The following is a 17,018-nucleotide window of genomic DNA, read 5'->3' as shown; positions in this document are numbered from 1 at the left end:
TCATTACTGCATATAGGTTATTGAATCCATTATGCAATGACTATCCATTATGACATGTACGCATTTTTATCTTTATGCACACAATAATAATCTTTTACATTGTAATCCTTTTATTTTTAATATTTATTATGTTTGTGTGCTGCTGCACATCCCTATGCGTGTAAGCAGAGTGTATGTGCGTTGTGCACCCGCCTATAGGTGCATATTACTAAAGCACCGTTTAAATAACAAAAAATATTGCGCCATTGACTTTAGACCAGGTTTTGTTGGTCAATGGCGCAGCCGTTTTCAGTTGCCTCAAAATAGCAACACGCCAACAATGCACCTGAACACACCTTGTTTTCAGACTAGAATGAACAGTGCGAGTGCATTTGTTGGACGTGAAAATGAAAAAAAAAAAAAAAAAAAAACAGGCCCCATACACTTTTAAATGTCACATTTTGTAATATTTGCATTGTTTTATTTTTGCAATATTGATTATTTTTGTTGTTTTTTTTTTTTTCAACTATTCCTTTTAGATGTTTCTTTTTCGAAAACACTGATGCATTATTGATAATCTAGCAGTTATTTTTCTAGTCATATTTTCATATTTTGATAAATGACATTTTTCATTTGTCAACATTCATTTTCATAATAGTGTTTTAATTAAAATATTTTCATTATTGCCATGACAGACACGCCCCTGTCCCCCAAGTACTCGAGTAATCATTTTCGTAATCAGTACTCGAAATAAAAAATGTAAATGAAAAGCTGCACATCCCTAATTGTGTTGAAACTTGCAAGGGGCGGGATATTTCCCAAACACGCTGACCAATCACAACACACCAGTCCAGCTAACCAGTCAGAAGGAGGGGCTTCACAGAGACAGGAACTAAACAAAGCATTACTGACAGACTGGGATGAGAGGTGCTGCAACAATGTCAACTATGTGGAAAATAATGTTTTTTGAACATTCAAGCATTGAATCCTATCGTAGACTCCAAAAACAAAATCAAGACTTTGAAAAAAGGCATTATAGGTCCTCTTTAATGTCTACAAATAGGCCTAGAAATAAGGTAGTAAAACTGCAAATGTAGGAGTTGTTGAGGTACAAGAGGGGTGTCAACTGATTTCCCAGTAACATCTGTTCGACCTTCACAGCCAGATGCTGCAACCAGCATTCATCCGGCATCCCATCAGTTTGTGTTATTCAGCAGGATGTTCTGTCACTAGCAGTGAGATTCCCATGTCCCAACCTAGCATTTAACATAGGTCGGCCTTGATGTAATCATTTCTGAGGGTGCGCTGGAAAATTCACTTCATCCTTCAGCCAAAGCCATTACATAGAGACTTGTGTGACAGTGAACAGTATTTTGAGGTTAAATAAGAACACGACTATAGTGTATTATTAAACAGAAGATGGCGAAAAAGTGTCAGCACATTGTGGGCCCAGAAAAATATTTTGAGGAATATTTTGATATGGTAGTTTAAGTCACCATGTTTGCATGACCCCTTTTATGCAGAGCCATTAAAGACTATCTACCAAAGCTAGGAGAAATGAAAGCATATGGTACTGTACACAAACAGGATAGATTTAGTGTCCCACTACTTGTTTTTTAAAACATTAGTGGCACAAATCCTATGTTTTGTATGAAATATTAGATGTGTTTGATAAGATATTTTGTAATATAAAAAGAATATAGAGAGAAAAGTAGTTCATTTTAAAGACACCAAATGGCAATTTTGAGTTATGACAACTTTGAGTGAATTTATGTTCAACCAACAAGCTACATTGAGTTAGAGGAATATAGTTGTAGCCCTGGAACCAATTAATATTATCTCTTATCTATTTCAGTTCAAATCGACATCTATCGTAGCACATATTAACATAACTTATTTAACATGTATATTTAATGAACAAGTAAGATATAACTTGTCACTGGCATTAGCGCAGTCATTGCTTATAGAGTCAATGTAGTGTTTACCTTCATGTATCTATGGCACGATCGGAGGTGCTGCTTGCAGAAATGCCTTGCAGGTATTCCTACCTGTGCTTACAACTAGTTAGTCTGGATTACCAGTGACTACTGCGAACAGTGCAGGTGACATCCAGGAAAGTCTGGAGAGCTGCCAGGGAAGACTGCACCAGGGGTGGCAGGGCATGGAGGAAGGCCATGGACCACGAGAAGGGGGTTTGAAGAACCTGTGGGGTCAGATTAGAGCTAGACTCACAAACCTGAGGTGAGCAGAGATGATTAGGAGATGCAGAAGCTGAAAGAAGAAAGCAAGGTCAAGCTTCTTCCTTGAACCTTTTAAGTATGCCCGAGGCTTATTGGAGGAGAAGAAGGGGAAGCTGCACAACACTGAACAGGAGTTGGAGGATTACATCAAAATGCAGATTAGCGGCAGCTTGAGAGAAAGCCCCCTTGGACCACGGGAGCATGTCCCTCGCCCACCAGAGCAGTCCACGCAGTTCGACACCAATCCTCCAAAGTGGTCAGAAATTAAGCAGGTTGTGGAGCAAGCAAGACCAGCCTCAGCAGCTGGACCAACTGGCATACCCTACAAGGTCTTTAAGAACTGCCCCATGGTCCTGAAGCTGTTGTGGAAAATGAAGGGTGCTGCCTGGAAATCAAAAGCTATCCCACCAGCATGGAACAAAGCGGTCACCACCTTCATCCCAAAAGAAAAAGAATCCCACAACATCAGCCAGTTGAGAGGCATTGCTCTTCTGAATGTGGAAGGAAAGATCTTCTTTTCAGTGATGGCAAGACAAATGACCAGTTGCCACCTGGCAAAGAGCTACATTGACACCAGTTGCCAGAAGACAGGTGTCCCAGGATTTCTGGGCTGTATAGAGCTTTCTGCGATGATTTGGGAACAGATTCAGTCAGCCAAGTACAGTAAATCAGACCTCCATGTGGTCTGGCTGGATCTCGCAAATGCCTACGGGTCCGTTCCCCACCAGCTTATCAGTTTTGCTCTTGACTTCTTCCATGTCCACGCAAGTATCCGGAGCCTCATGAATGTCTACTTTGATAACTTCCATGTCTGCTATACATCCATGGACAATGCAACTGGGTGGCATCGGCTAGAGAAAGGGATAGCAATGGGGTTAGGTCCATCTCCCCCATCCTTTTCACAGTAGCTTCTGAAATTATCCTTATTGGTGGAAGACAGATGGTCAAAGGAGTCAGATCCCAGTCAGATCAGCAACTTTCAGCTATACGAAGTTACATGGATGATGTTACCATCCTCCTCCAGACAGAAGCATGTACCACCAGGCTGCTGAAAAGTGTCAAGGAACTACTAAACTGGGCCAGGATGAAGATAAAACCAGCCAAGTCATGTAGTCTCTCGATCCGCAAATGAATTAGGAGAGACAACATCTCCTTCTCAGTGGATGGTGAGGAAATCCCATGCCTGATAGATCAAACAGTGAGAAGTTTGGGAAGGCTTTACACAGCAGACCTAAGCCTTTGGGAAGGCTTTACATAGATTGACCAAAGCATGTTACCTGGCAAACTAAAGGTCTGGTGTTACCAATTCACCTTGTACCATCGTCTGATGTGGGCCCTCAAACTTATTAGCAGTCCAGAAGATGGATTCAAAGGCTAACAACTTGTGAGGCAAGTGGGTGAGGCACTAAGCAGCACCACAAAGGAGTAGTCCCTGCTGTCACCCAGAGGCAACAGGGAGCTGAGCTGATATTGATCACCAGCCGAAGTTCCCACAGCAGATCACCGTAACCTCCCTCCAGCCAGACATTGTGCTCTGGTCCACTATCACAAATACAGTTGTTATAGTTGAACTGATTGTGCCATGGGAAGACAGCCTGGAGTCTGCCTTTGAGAGGAAGAAGGAGAAGTACACAGACCTAACAGCTGCGTGCATAGAGGCAGGGTGGAGTGCTTTCACCTATCCAGTGGAAGTTGGCTGTCAAGGCTTTAATGGAACCTCCATTCTTGATTAGCTGGATCAGATGTGTTTAATTAGGGTTAGTGCTAAACTCTGCAGGACAGTGGCCACCTGTGCTTACAAGCAGCACAATGGTAACCACAAAAACATCAGCATTACAGAAACTCTTTTAAATGTCAAACATAACCAACTTAAACAATAACAGGTATTCCCTTCGCTAAAAAAAATAAACACTTAATTTCGACATTTATTCTCTTTATCGAGTCCTATGCAAAGCATGCTGGGAACTAGAAATCCACTACTTAATTTCCAAAGTTATTAAGTTATTCAATAAGTTACTACAACCTAATTTTTTAAAAAGCCAATTAATGCAGAAATTTGAGTTTAAACTACAAAATATATTAAGCTGATGTAAAGATCAACATTATTATGTCAACAGAATGCTACAAAATAATGTTTGCAACTTAAAAGGTTTAATTAAAATAATAAATTAGAAGTTTTAACTTGCAACCATTCATTTATTTAAGCTATGGTAACAGGTCCCCTGAATTACCCCAGGTCCCCTGAAATAATCTTAAGAAAAATCTTACGATGTATTTTTGGAAATACAAAACATCCTTAACATTTTTCTTAAAGGTGCCCAAGAATGCTTTTTTACAAGATGTAATATAAGTCTAAGATGTCCCCTGAATGTGTCTGTGAAGTTTCAGCTCAAAATACCCCATAGATTTTTTTTATTAATTTTTTTAACTGCCTATTTTGGGGCATCATTAACTATGCACTGATTTTTTCAGCGCGCCGCCCCTTTAATTCGCGTGCTCCCTGCCACACGAACTCTCCATTATATTACAGCACATTTACAAAGTTCACACAGCTAATATAACCCTCAAATGGATCTTTACAAGGTGTTCGTCATGCATGCTGCATGCATGCTTCGAATTATGTGAGTAAAGTATTTATTTTGATGTTTATATGAGTTTGAGGCTGTGCTCCGTGGCTAACGGCTAATGCTACACTGTTGGAGAGATTTATAAAGAATGAAGTTGTGTTTATGAATTATACAGACTGCAAGTGTTTAAAAATGAAAATAGCGACGGCTCTTGTCTCCGTGAATTCAGTAAGAAACGATGGTAACTTTAACCTCATTTAACAGCACATTAACAACATGTTAACGAAACATTTAGAAAGACAATTTACAAATATCACTAAAAATATCATGTTATCATGGATCATGTCAGTTATTATTGCTCCATCTGCCATTTTCGCTGTTGTTCTTGCTTGCTTACCTAGTCTGTTGATTCACCTGTGCAGATCCAGACGTTACTGGCTGCCCTTGTCTAATGCCTTTCATAATGTTGGGAACATGGGCTGGCATATGCAAATATTGGGGCGTACACCTCGACTGTTACGTAACAGTCGGTGTTATGTTGAGATACGCGTGTTTTCCGGAAGTCTTTTAAACAAATGAGATTTACATAAGAAGGAGAAAGCAATGGAGTTTGAAACTCAATGTATGTCTTTTCCATGTACTGAACTCTTGTTATTCAACTATGCCAAGGTAAATTCAAATTTTGAATCTAGGGCACCTTTAAGAAAAATACTACGAAAAAATTTACCAAAAATTATTTCTTTAATTTATGGAAATTATAAGTTCATCAGTAATTATAAACCAGCAATTTGTCCCTTTTGAGTGACAGCTTAATTTAGAACAAATTTGCAACCCTGTTTATTAATTCAATTCAAAAATTTCAAATTGCTGATGCAAATGGCATAACTCATTTAAAATAAATGAAAAATAAAATAGCTAATTTAATACTGAGTATGACCACCTGAAATTTTTTTTTTTTTTTAAGTTGAAGCAACTCGTTTATCTAACTATTTGTTGAAAGAATTTTGAAAGAGTCAGGTCCTGTTTTGTACCCTGTTCATGGAAAGTGCCATATAACGGCATCTGAAGAATATGAGCATTTCCCTACATAAACATGAAAATGAGCAGATTGTGCAATCATTATTTTATAGTGAAATCATAAAGAAATAGTAATTGTTAGTTGGACTGGATGGTACTATAGATTGTGTAGTAAACGGTGAATGTCATGACAAGAAAATGATCAGCTTTCGCACAAAACAACAAGACAGACCTCATTAGACAGAACAGTCGAGGCTAAATGTTAGCTGACCTGTTTCAAGCACAAAGGCGTCCTCAGGGTGTGTCAGAGAGCATGTAAGCATGCGTGTGTGAAAACATGAGCACGAGTATGCATGCACGTGTGCACAATCACACACAATCTCACACACACACACACACACACCTTGTGTGGTGAATAAAAGGACATTCACAAACAATAACAACAAGACTAGATAGATGATGATCAAAACACTAAAATACTGAAGCGCATCTGTGTCACGAGTGTAGAACCTCACTGTGGAACAACCTCAGTTACATTTGCTCGACTGCAGTTATATGAGAGAATTACTACACAGGCTGATATGATTATATTATTTTTATAATATTAGCTTCTGATGGGAAAACAAAAAGCAAGGGTTATAAAATAGTAACCATGACAAATCTGACAAAAAAAAAAAAAAAAAAAAAACCCTGACACAATAAAAATAAATTTAATAAAGCAGCACGTTCAAAAGGGTGGCCACGCTTTTAAATATCTGTTATTTGACTCTGAACTGCCTGAAACGAGTTGTCAGTAATTCCAGTCTTACTTCCTGCACAAACCTACGTATGCCTATGGTCTTCTTTGGATGCTTGTGAAAACAACATCTACTTTGACCCTCAAACACTGCAATGTACATTTTGACAAAATTTAATTGTTTTTTTTTTTTTTTTACCTTGGATGAATGTAAATCTATTGTAGGAGGCCGCCAAAACAACATTAAGAAATGTTAAAATGGCACAATAGGGCACTTTTAAATCTATTACACACAACACAAGATCGGCAGCACATGCTCCATATGTAAATAATATCCACATGGTGGTTTTGGAAAAGCAGTTTGATTTAATATAAGGAGTTTTGCGGTGTACTTGCAATCTATCCCGTGGTGTGTAATTGAGTCAAATGTATCATGTTATTCTCTGCTGCTTACTCCTGTGTCTCAGACTTGCTCTGAATGCACAGTACACAAGTGCAGCTCTGATGAACAAAGACGGCAGCTGAAGTAATCCACTCTGCATTCACTACCAACCTCCCAAACCTCCCTCTCCTGCTCTCCCTGGACACCGAAACCACTGCCATCAGAATACAGGAGCTTCCTGTGAGGGCCACACACCGAGCATTTCTTCATAAAACAATATATAAACTGACACCGGTGCTAGTATTGGTTGTACTTTAAAGCTGATTCTTGTTTAATACTCCTTCACTATATTTAATTTGACACGAACAGAAACAAGGCTGTGATGGATAGAAGTACAGTCCATTCTTTATAGAACCTTAAACGATTCTTGTCAGGTGCTTCATATATATAATCTTTTAGGCATTCCCATCATGGGATCATTTTATAGATTTAGTTTTAATGATCAATTTTTATTTTTATTAAATGTTATGAATTAAACAGCTTGTAAACATACTTTATCACTAAAAAAAACTTGTTAAACATGAAAGTATTATGCAATTATTTAAGACATTTTATATTTGGTCATTCGATTTAACTGTCCAAAGGCCAATACAGAGATTTAATTTGTGATTAAAATATCTTAAAATGTAATAAATGTATATATTTTTTATTCTGGCATGATTTTATAACATCAAATATCAACATAGTGCAAAATGGTATTAAAATTATGTGTAAAAGTCATTGCTTTGTTATGAGAAAGAATGTCCAGAAAAATGAATTTCATTGATGTCATTCGGAGTGACCAATATAAAAGGACCATTTTGGATCAAGTCATGTGGTCAGTATCGTGTGACAGGATGTGACATCATTCAGACACCGTCATGAAGCAAAGTAATTAACTCTCTCTGAACTATTTGAAAAATTCATGTTTTCACTTGCTCATACGCATGTCCCGAAACATCAGGTCATTCGGTGCAACCGCTATAAAACATGTTGTAATATTTTAAAAACTTGTATTAAATATTTATATGCTAATGTCAAGCTAACTAGCTGGATATCAGTCTGTTAGCATTGTTTGAAAATATCGCCATTCGGTATAACCAAAAGTGTCTTTAGGTAAAACTGAAATTTTGGTTAAACCGAATGACTTTTTTAGTTACAAATTTTTTCCATCTTCTAAAAAATGACAAAAGCAGTGTTAATTGATTATAAAAACCACATAATCTCATTGTTAACACAATGAGATTATTCTTCTTTATTAGAAATCCGGCAGTGTAGACACTGCTAAGTGTATTACTGCCCTCCACAGGTCAAAGTTTGAACTAATTTTTATATGCAATATGCTAGTTCAATAGTATATAACAATTAGTTCAAACTTTGACCTGTGGAGGGCAGTAATACACTTAGCAGTGTCTACACTGCTGGAATTCTAATAGAGAAGAAGAAGAGAGCTAGTTCAAGATGAGCATTTATGGTTAAAACATATATAATTTTATTTTATTTTTTTCAGAAAAAGCGATGGTTTCTCTAGATAAGACCCTTATTTCTCATCTGGGACAGTGTAGAACAATTTGAAGCTGCAGTGAAACTAATTTTAACCTTCAACTGTTTGGTGCCCATTGAAGTCTACTATATGGAGAAAAATCCTGGAATGTTTTCATCAAAAACCTTAATTTCTTTTTAAATGAAGAAAGAAAGACATGAACATCTTGGATGACATGGGGGTGAGTAAATTATCAGGAAAAGTTTATTTAAAAGTGGAGTAATCCTTTAATAAAACTTCAAAATTAATTATATCTCCATTATGTTTTTTTTTACACTTTTAAAAACCTTATTCGTCAATGACCCATTACAAAACATTTGTATGTCTCTGAAGTTATGCATATGTAAAGGTTTATGTTTTAGATGCTGTCAACAGATACGTATAATCTGTTAAACGTTATGTATAATATCATTAAAATATCAAAGAATTCATAAACATCTGTTTATTTTAAAGTAGTGAGTACAAGTTCACGTCATAGATGCAGTTTGCTATAATAGTTTCAGTGCCTATCCAAATGTACAAAAACATACGTGTACACTTTACGTACAATATACTAAATGGACTGTACATCCACCTCACAGACCCATTTTCACTTGCATCAAATTAAATTGGGTAAGGTGGCCTGATTCTGACTCAGTGAGAACACAACGCAAAAGTCGCACCATGAAGACTTCACCTAAGAAGGCCGAGTCAGCACCTCTTGCTGCTGATCCTGGAACAGTTGTGGGCTGGAAGGATGTGGAAAGGGCAGAAAGGATCTCGCATTCTCCACATGAATCTTTGGACACGCTGAGCGCCTGACTGCAGAACAGTGTGTGACTATAAATTACGATGTCACGCGCCTCCTGCTGCAGAGCAAACACATGGATGTCGAGTGAGATGTGCTGCGGTTCCTGCCGGTGAAGATGACGAGTCAATTAAGAAGGTTCATATGCTGGACTGACCTTGTCAAGAAAGATTTCTTAACGTCTATCTGTTGGTGATGTATTTGTTTTGTTGTTAAATACTTCCCAATACTAATTTAGTCACATCCCAACCAGAAACCTGTTTATAAATTTGGGAAAACCTGTTTGAAAATAGTATTTTTCCTTTCCCGTTTCATGATGCTAGTGGCCTTGAAAATTGTCCAGCAATCATTGTACGTTCACCCTAGAAATTTCCATGATAAACAAGCTAATAAAAATTACACTACCGTTCACAAGTTTTGTGTCAGTAAGATTTTTCTTTAAGAAATTAAATTAAAAGTGAGAGTAAAGATTTTTACACTTTTACTCACTTTTAGAAAAAAAAAATATTTAAAATAAATGCTGTTCTTGTGAATTTACTATCCTGAAAAAATATAACAGTTTCCACAGAAAATATATTTTATCAATAATATAATATATGATCAATATTTAACAATAGTACTGAATTTCTGACCTATTTTTGGTATGACAGATTTGTGTGACGAATTATATTGCACGTTTTTCATGTAACGCAACCTAAAAATGAAAAAAAAAAAAAAGAGATAAAGCAAAAACTACTCTGAAAAATGCAACACAAACAAATCTACACTCCAAAAACTATTCAAACGGAAAAAAGGGGGAGAGAAAAGTCTAAACAGTACATTGCTTAACACATAATTAGTGTTACTGGAGTGTAAACACAATTTAACACACTCTCCTGCGCACAATACACACAGCAGCGTTCCTCACACTCATTATAAAGCAGGTAGGATGTAGTTTGAACACTCACTGTGGCTGGCTCATGGTGCGATATGCAGCAAACGCTGAATGGACTTCCTCTTTCACTTCTCTCAAACGTGAGCTCTAGTTTGTGCTAGACGGAGGCGACTTCACTCATACCAGACCTGAGAAGAAAAGCAGATAAAAATCAACATACTCTCTATACACACATTGTAACAACTACTGTGCGTGCTAAAACTGAAACGTACTATGTGTTTATGAATGCATGAACATCTAGTTCAGTCATTGTGGAGGGACGAAATTGTCGCTTATGCAATAAAATCAATGAAGCGAGATATTGGATCTGTTATGAAATCAAATACTCGCTTAACTTCACAGTTTTACATCTGACCTGTGACTTAAATCAAGCGAAGAAAACCGTTTAAAGCTGTAAGCCTACTACATGATTCAGCAAAGCTTCATACCCCATTTAGCAGAATATTTGATATACTGTGCCATAAAAGTAACCAATATTTCTGTCATGACAACTCTCGGAGTGTTTGGAATGGTAATTTATATGACAATATTGATATGTTTGGTCTTAGCGGAATAGATCTGCCACGCTGTTGACACTTGCTACTGTCAATACATTCACGACACGCTGCTGTGAGCAAGTAAGACATGCTGCTGCTGTACAATATAGCATTACCCATAGCAGATCTATACAGGTGGAGCTGGGGAAGAGGGAGGGTTTCTGAAAGCGTCCTGCAACTGCTTCAGCAAATGCTGACCAAGTATTTGAAGGTTGAGCAGCGAGCTCAATGGCTACTGATACAGCAGGAACCAATCAGCTGTGCCCTATAGAGAATGATGTGATTGCAAGCAGATTGAGTTAAGGATCTATCAGCCTGTGCCATCTAGAGTACTCTGTATGAATTGTTCACTTTATTCCAAGTTTTTTGAAAGCATTTATCTACGAAAGTTGTTATTCACTGATAATCTTCCCCTAAAACGTAGGGGGTAGACTTGGTTCTGTCCATCGGTTGTTGACAGGATGGAGGCAGATCTGAATGCGAGCCTGCAGTCAATTGTAAGAAAGGGGCGGAGTAAATAATTGGAGACTAATTGATTGGACTGAATGACCAGGGACGTAACAATGCACCGCGAGTCTTTTAAAAATTGATGAAAATGTGACGATTCAAGTCGGTTGAGATGTTAAATGAATTGCGATACACATTTTAAACAGCAGGGGCGCTGTCGCTGAAGCTGATTACTGTGACGCCACTTTATTGGCATGAGAGCAGCGAACAAGTCAAGCGTCAAGCGTAGCAGCGGTAAGCGGCAACCTCCCCCAGTTTCTCTTGAAGCCAATACGGAAGTGACTTAAACTGCAATTCATCGACTGACCGCTAGGGACAGGCTCCAAAAGAGAGCAGAATCTCATTGAGTCCCATGTTAAAACGGCCAACTTTACAGCAGAAAAAAAACATGTTTACAGTCTGGATCAACTTGTGGTTTTGGTCTATACTGCTAATTTTGCCCTTCATGACAACTCTGAGGAGGGTAAATTTTTTTATAACTCATCCATTTAAATTATATTAAGCCTTAAAGTTCTGCATAATTAAGGGCATAATCACTTGAATGACAGGTTTGCCGCTGCTGTCTGTGAGCCGTCATGTTACCTCAGCTAATTCCAGCCGCTGAATTTGGCATCTCTGCCGTGTTTGTGCTTTTTTCCGGGATTATTTTATACAATTATAAAATAATATGGCTTGCTGCGTTAATGGTCGAGACAGTGTGTCTGTGTAGATGTGCTCGCATGAGCAAGATAAACAGAAAACACGTTGTTGGATCGTCTTGCCATTGGCTAAAAGTTTTGTTCCTGAGATTTACTAGGATGACTATATAAAACTCAGAAAGCACTGCTTGGATATTATAACTAAAACTGCCGCACTATTCTGAAAAATTATACTTTGGATGCTGCTCAGATTGCATTATTTCTTGAAGAACGATGATGGAGAGCAGATCATTCAGAAGAAATGTGATGCAAACAATGGATAATATATCAATATTTCATGGATTTAACGCTTTTGTGGACAAAAAGTACTGTTTTTTGTTTTTCTAATGGACACTCATGGACATTTTACCCAAGTGCCATGTATTGGATTCATCTCGCGATCTGTATTTCATTATAAAGGTATGAAGTCCCATTTGATTTTTCGTGTTGTCATTTGCACACCCGACACAAATTACAATTACTGATGCTGGAGCATCTATATTGTAAAAAAGACACCGTAGATTGACAGTAAACATTTAGAATTTTCAAATGATATAACTTATCTTTATTAATCTTTTAGATAATATCGTAGATAGATAGCTTCTTTAGCCTGCTAACATGATCACGTCGAGCTAGGCAGGTGTGGTTTCAGTAACCAGGCACAACCATGTCCCGCCTCTTTGCCCATTTTCAGTTATCCGGGAGTGACGAGATGCTAAGATGGCAGCGGCCTCATTTTCGCTTCAAAAATGCTCGGGTGACGTCACGGACACTACGTCCATATTTTTTCACAGTCTATGAGGACGACACATCCTCATTCAAATGCAGGTTTGGCGGCATTTACAAAGACTAAAATTAAAAGCGTTGAAGTGCAGATACCACAAGATGATGTACACTAGTGTTGCACGATATAACGGTACTAGAAAGGTATCGCGATACCCTCCTTTTAAAAACGGTCCGGTTCTTCGTTTTATTAGTACCGGTATTTTGAGTGCCAGCTGTATTTCCTAAAGTGTGACAGCAGGGGGCAGTGTGCGTGATAGAAGTTCTGTCATATGTTATTTATTTATTTTTCCTGCTGTTTTAGGTTTTTGCTGTAGTATCGTTTAAGTATCGGTATCGTGATATTTAAGTTAGGTATCGTATCGAAGTCAAAATTTTGGTATCGTGACAACACTAATATACACACTAATAGCAGATGAATGCGAGAGCCACGGAGATCTGTTTTCATGGCAAAAGATAAGGTTGTTTTCCGTCATAGAAAGTTGATTCGAGTCTGCCTCATCTAACCTTAGAGAAAGGATATATTCCACAGACTGAAGGAGAAAGCTGTGCTTGTGCAGGTATTGTATTTATTTCTAAATGTCTACAGAGTTTTGGTAACACTTTACAATAAGGTTCAAATAACGATTATAACGACGTGAAACCTCTGTCACTGTTGTACTTAGATTTTACTTCTTATATCTGCAGCCTCTTGACCAGACAGACACAGCAGGAGCTGAGCCCAAACAACACTGGAAGATCGAATCGGAGGGACTTTTTTTTGGGATTAGTTCTAAGATTTCAATTTAGTCTTGTTATTTGACACAAGATATTTCAATTTCACAAAGAAATTTGCAGCATTTTTGCCTTAGAAATAATTAAATAACACTTTTTCCATTTATAATTTGTCTAAAATTTAATTTTGTTAAATCGTGAGAAAATCGTATCACATCGTAAGTTGAGTGAATCGTTACATCCCTATTAGAGAATGTGTCACCATCTGGTTATGACATTTTTGAGGTAAAAAAATAAAAATAAAAATAAAATATGCATGGATTAATTGTCACAATGAGATGAAAATAGATAATATACAGTCAAACCAAAATTTATTCAGACACCTTGAACATTTCATTCATTAATGCAGTTTATTCAAAAATGGTAATAAATAATAATATGACAAGATCTCAGAGTTAAACTGTGTCAGAAAAAAATAATCTTTATTATGTCAGATTTGCAAAACATGGTCCGTTCAAAGTGTCTGAAAAATTTTTAGTTCCAAATTTTTATTAATTTTACTGGTATTCCACTGTATGAAGAATTTTTGGGTATAATATGTCACAGTTTACTTTATTTTGCTATCCTCACTTACATAAATTAACTATAGTGTCCTGCACCCACTAGTAAAAATATATCAAAAATATCAAAACTGTCTGAATAATTTTTGGTTTGACTGTAGAAAGGGTGAATTTTCATGTCGACTTATATTCGATAACTGCTATGTTGAACCATTGACATTTGTTAACATGAACGAATCATGAACAAATCAGTCTAGTTCATGAACGAATCACTCAGTCCAGTTAATTGAAAAGAATTGCCTGATATAAAACATTTTATTCACTAATCCGGTTCGAACTTCAGAACTGAATCATTAAACAAATTGGTCCCACTTTATATTAAGTGGCCTTAACTACTATGTACTTGCATCAAAAAATAAGTACAATGTTACTTATTGGGTTCATATTGAATTGCAAAACACTTTTGCTGCTATTGAGGTGGGGTACGGGTAAGGTTAGGGACAGGTTTGGTGGTATGGGTAGGTTTAAGGGTAGGGTAAGGGTTAAGGGATGGGTCAACAGTGTAATTATAAATGTAATAACAGAAATTAATTACAGATGTATTTACATGCAGGTGTTTTTAAAATATAAGTACAATGTAAAAGCATGTATGTACACAATAAGTGCATTGTATCAAATGATTAATTTAAATGTAAGTACATAGTAGTTAAGGCCACTTAATATAAAGTGGGACCAACAAATTCGATTCTTCTCAATGAACCATTCCACAAATCAAACATAACGATGAATCAGACTGATTTGTTCACAAATTAGATCCAGTATTCAGCTATTTTCAGTGAATAGCATAACTTAAATTACAGTCTTTTCATTACACAAAGCTTTAATATGAGAGAAGACAGAGCATATGGGCTACTTTTATGGTGCGTTTTAAATTTTTTTTCATTTTGGAGCTTAACAAACATGTTAACTATGTGAAAAGAGCTGATGCAAGATTCACATTTTGTGTTCCACAGAAAAAATATAACACCATACAAGTTTGAAAGAACATGAGGGAAAGTAAATAACGCCGAGTTTTAATTTTTTGGATGAACGCATGCAAATTGATAATCATATAAACAAAAGGGGCTACCAGAGCTAAAGAAGATGCTTTGACCCTTCTGAAAGAGGACAGTCAGGACAAGACATATTCTTGAAGCTAAGGCAAGTCCTTTAAATTCCCACAATTCCTATTGTCCTACATATGGTACGCATGTGTGAGCTCAGTGCATAGTGTTTCATTCACATTTAATAACCACCTCGGCCTTGAAAAAAAAAAAAGAGTTATTATTGTACAAACAGCATGATTTTCAGCTGGCTAAGCAGTATACAAAACTCCTGCCTGCGATTGGCCTTTTTTTGTGTCGAAGGTGCGATAAAGTTGTCAACCTCGGTACGGACGGGCATCAATAAACAGATTGGTCTGTAGCGCTCCGTTAACACCAGCTTCAATCACTGAAGCGCTGTGATGAAAGCTTCATTTACTGAGGCCGCTTGACAAACGCATGGTGTCTCAAACTCTAGCGGTTTTACAAGAGGTATTACCTCAGGCTGGGGGATGAGGTGAAACTAGTACACAAGACAAATCATATTAAGCCAAATAAGGCATACCGTACACAGGTCAGTGAGACAGCAAATCTGAATAGATGGAAGTGGGACGAGGTAGAGGAGAGATGAAGATGTGAGGGTTCGCTTTTGCATTCTTGTTTAGGCGAAAGGTGCTATTGGCGACTCATGCTAGTGAAAAAACACTTTAACAAGCATTATTACACTATATAACGCTTAAAAGATGATTATATGCATTTAAAATGTTTACATTAATATTAAATTTGATTAACATTTTCTCAAAAGTCCAAATCTGTATTTGTTTTAAGTGGATAACTGTTTGAAATTGGATTTTTTTTTTGTTGTGAATCCTGTCTTTCAAACTAGATTTACGAATATCATATTTTTACAAGATATTACGAGGTTGAACTGTTTTCATGCTTTTCTTATTAATTTAATTAGATAATTCTTTTCTGTGAATAGAAACAAAGCTATTTTTGTATGTTACTTTTTTATTTTTGCTGTTTTTTTTTTTTTAATAATTATTTTAATGACTAAATTTAGCCTATTATAGATTGTTAAATTGAAAGTTCCTATTATGACCACTATTGGGGCATGTTGTCACAGAAGCTCAACAATGGTCTGTATTTTTTGTTGTGAACAATAATGATAGAAACGTTTAATAGTTTTATTGTAAGACTTAAAAGTATGTGACACCTGGTCCTGGTAATTCTGAAATAATTCTATTGTCCTAAACAAAATGTGACCCGTGCTGGCGGAATGAGTCGGAATGCACATGGCGCTAATTTTGAGCTACAGCCAAAACAAGTCAAAATTGTAATTTTTGGTCAAATTTGAGGTTTTCACAAAAATGTGTTTATTAAGCCCTCGTCTAGTGATCCCAATTCTTCAAATAGCAATTAAACATCTAAAAGTATCTTTATTTGTTCGTTTTCTGTGAGGAATACCTTTCCTTTGTCTAGTTTTTCTCTGCTCGCGCTTCCCCTCAGCACGAGTTTGGTATCGTTTTAAAGCGCAGCATTCCAACTTTGTGAATATTCATAGCGAATTTTTGATTTTCAAACTCATGCTGATGTAAACAAAACGATCTTACTTGCGCTGACTGACAGATCCGAAGAGCATGCACAAAGACGCCTCAGACAGCATGCGATCCTGATATACACATATAAATAGAATACAGTACTTCAAAATATTAAAGAAAAATATTGAAAAAAAGTTGAATATATTTTTCCTATAGATATTTGGCTTTGACGAGGTGTGTGTCCAAATTAGGTGTTATTACCAGGGTTTTTAAGGTATGGTTTCTAGATGATTTTGTTTCGGAACCTTCAGAAAACTTTAACTCGGACTCTATCGATTTCAAACAAGTGTTGCTCAGTCATTTGTTCTCTGATTCCAACAAATCATACATCATT

The 17,018-nt window shown here is 36.8% G+C and overlaps 1 protein-coding gene across 1 annotated transcript in view; it reads right to left on the bottom strand.

Annotated features, from left to right (window-relative positions):
• tmem266 (transmembrane protein 266) overlaps positions 1-17,018 on the bottom strand; it is a 103,006-nt gene that overhangs the window by 81,635 nt on the left and 4,353 nt on the right. Inside the window, 1 exon segment of the mRNA XM_048157484.1 lies at positions 10,238-10,352. Coding sequence (XP_048013441.1) covers positions 10,238-10,251 — 14 coding nt within the window. The 5' untranslated portion in view covers positions 10,252-10,352.

The sequence above is a fragment of the Megalobrama amblycephala genome, linkage group LG15 (assembly GCF_018812025.1).
Source record: "Megalobrama amblycephala isolate DHTTF-2021 linkage group LG15, ASM1881202v1, whole genome shotgun sequence".
NCBI classification, from domain to species: Eukaryota; Metazoa; Chordata; class Actinopteri; order Cypriniformes; family Xenocyprididae; genus Megalobrama; species Megalobrama amblycephala.
The sequence above is the reverse complement of the archived record's forward strand: the minus strand, read 5'-3'. Positions and strand labels throughout refer to the sequence as shown.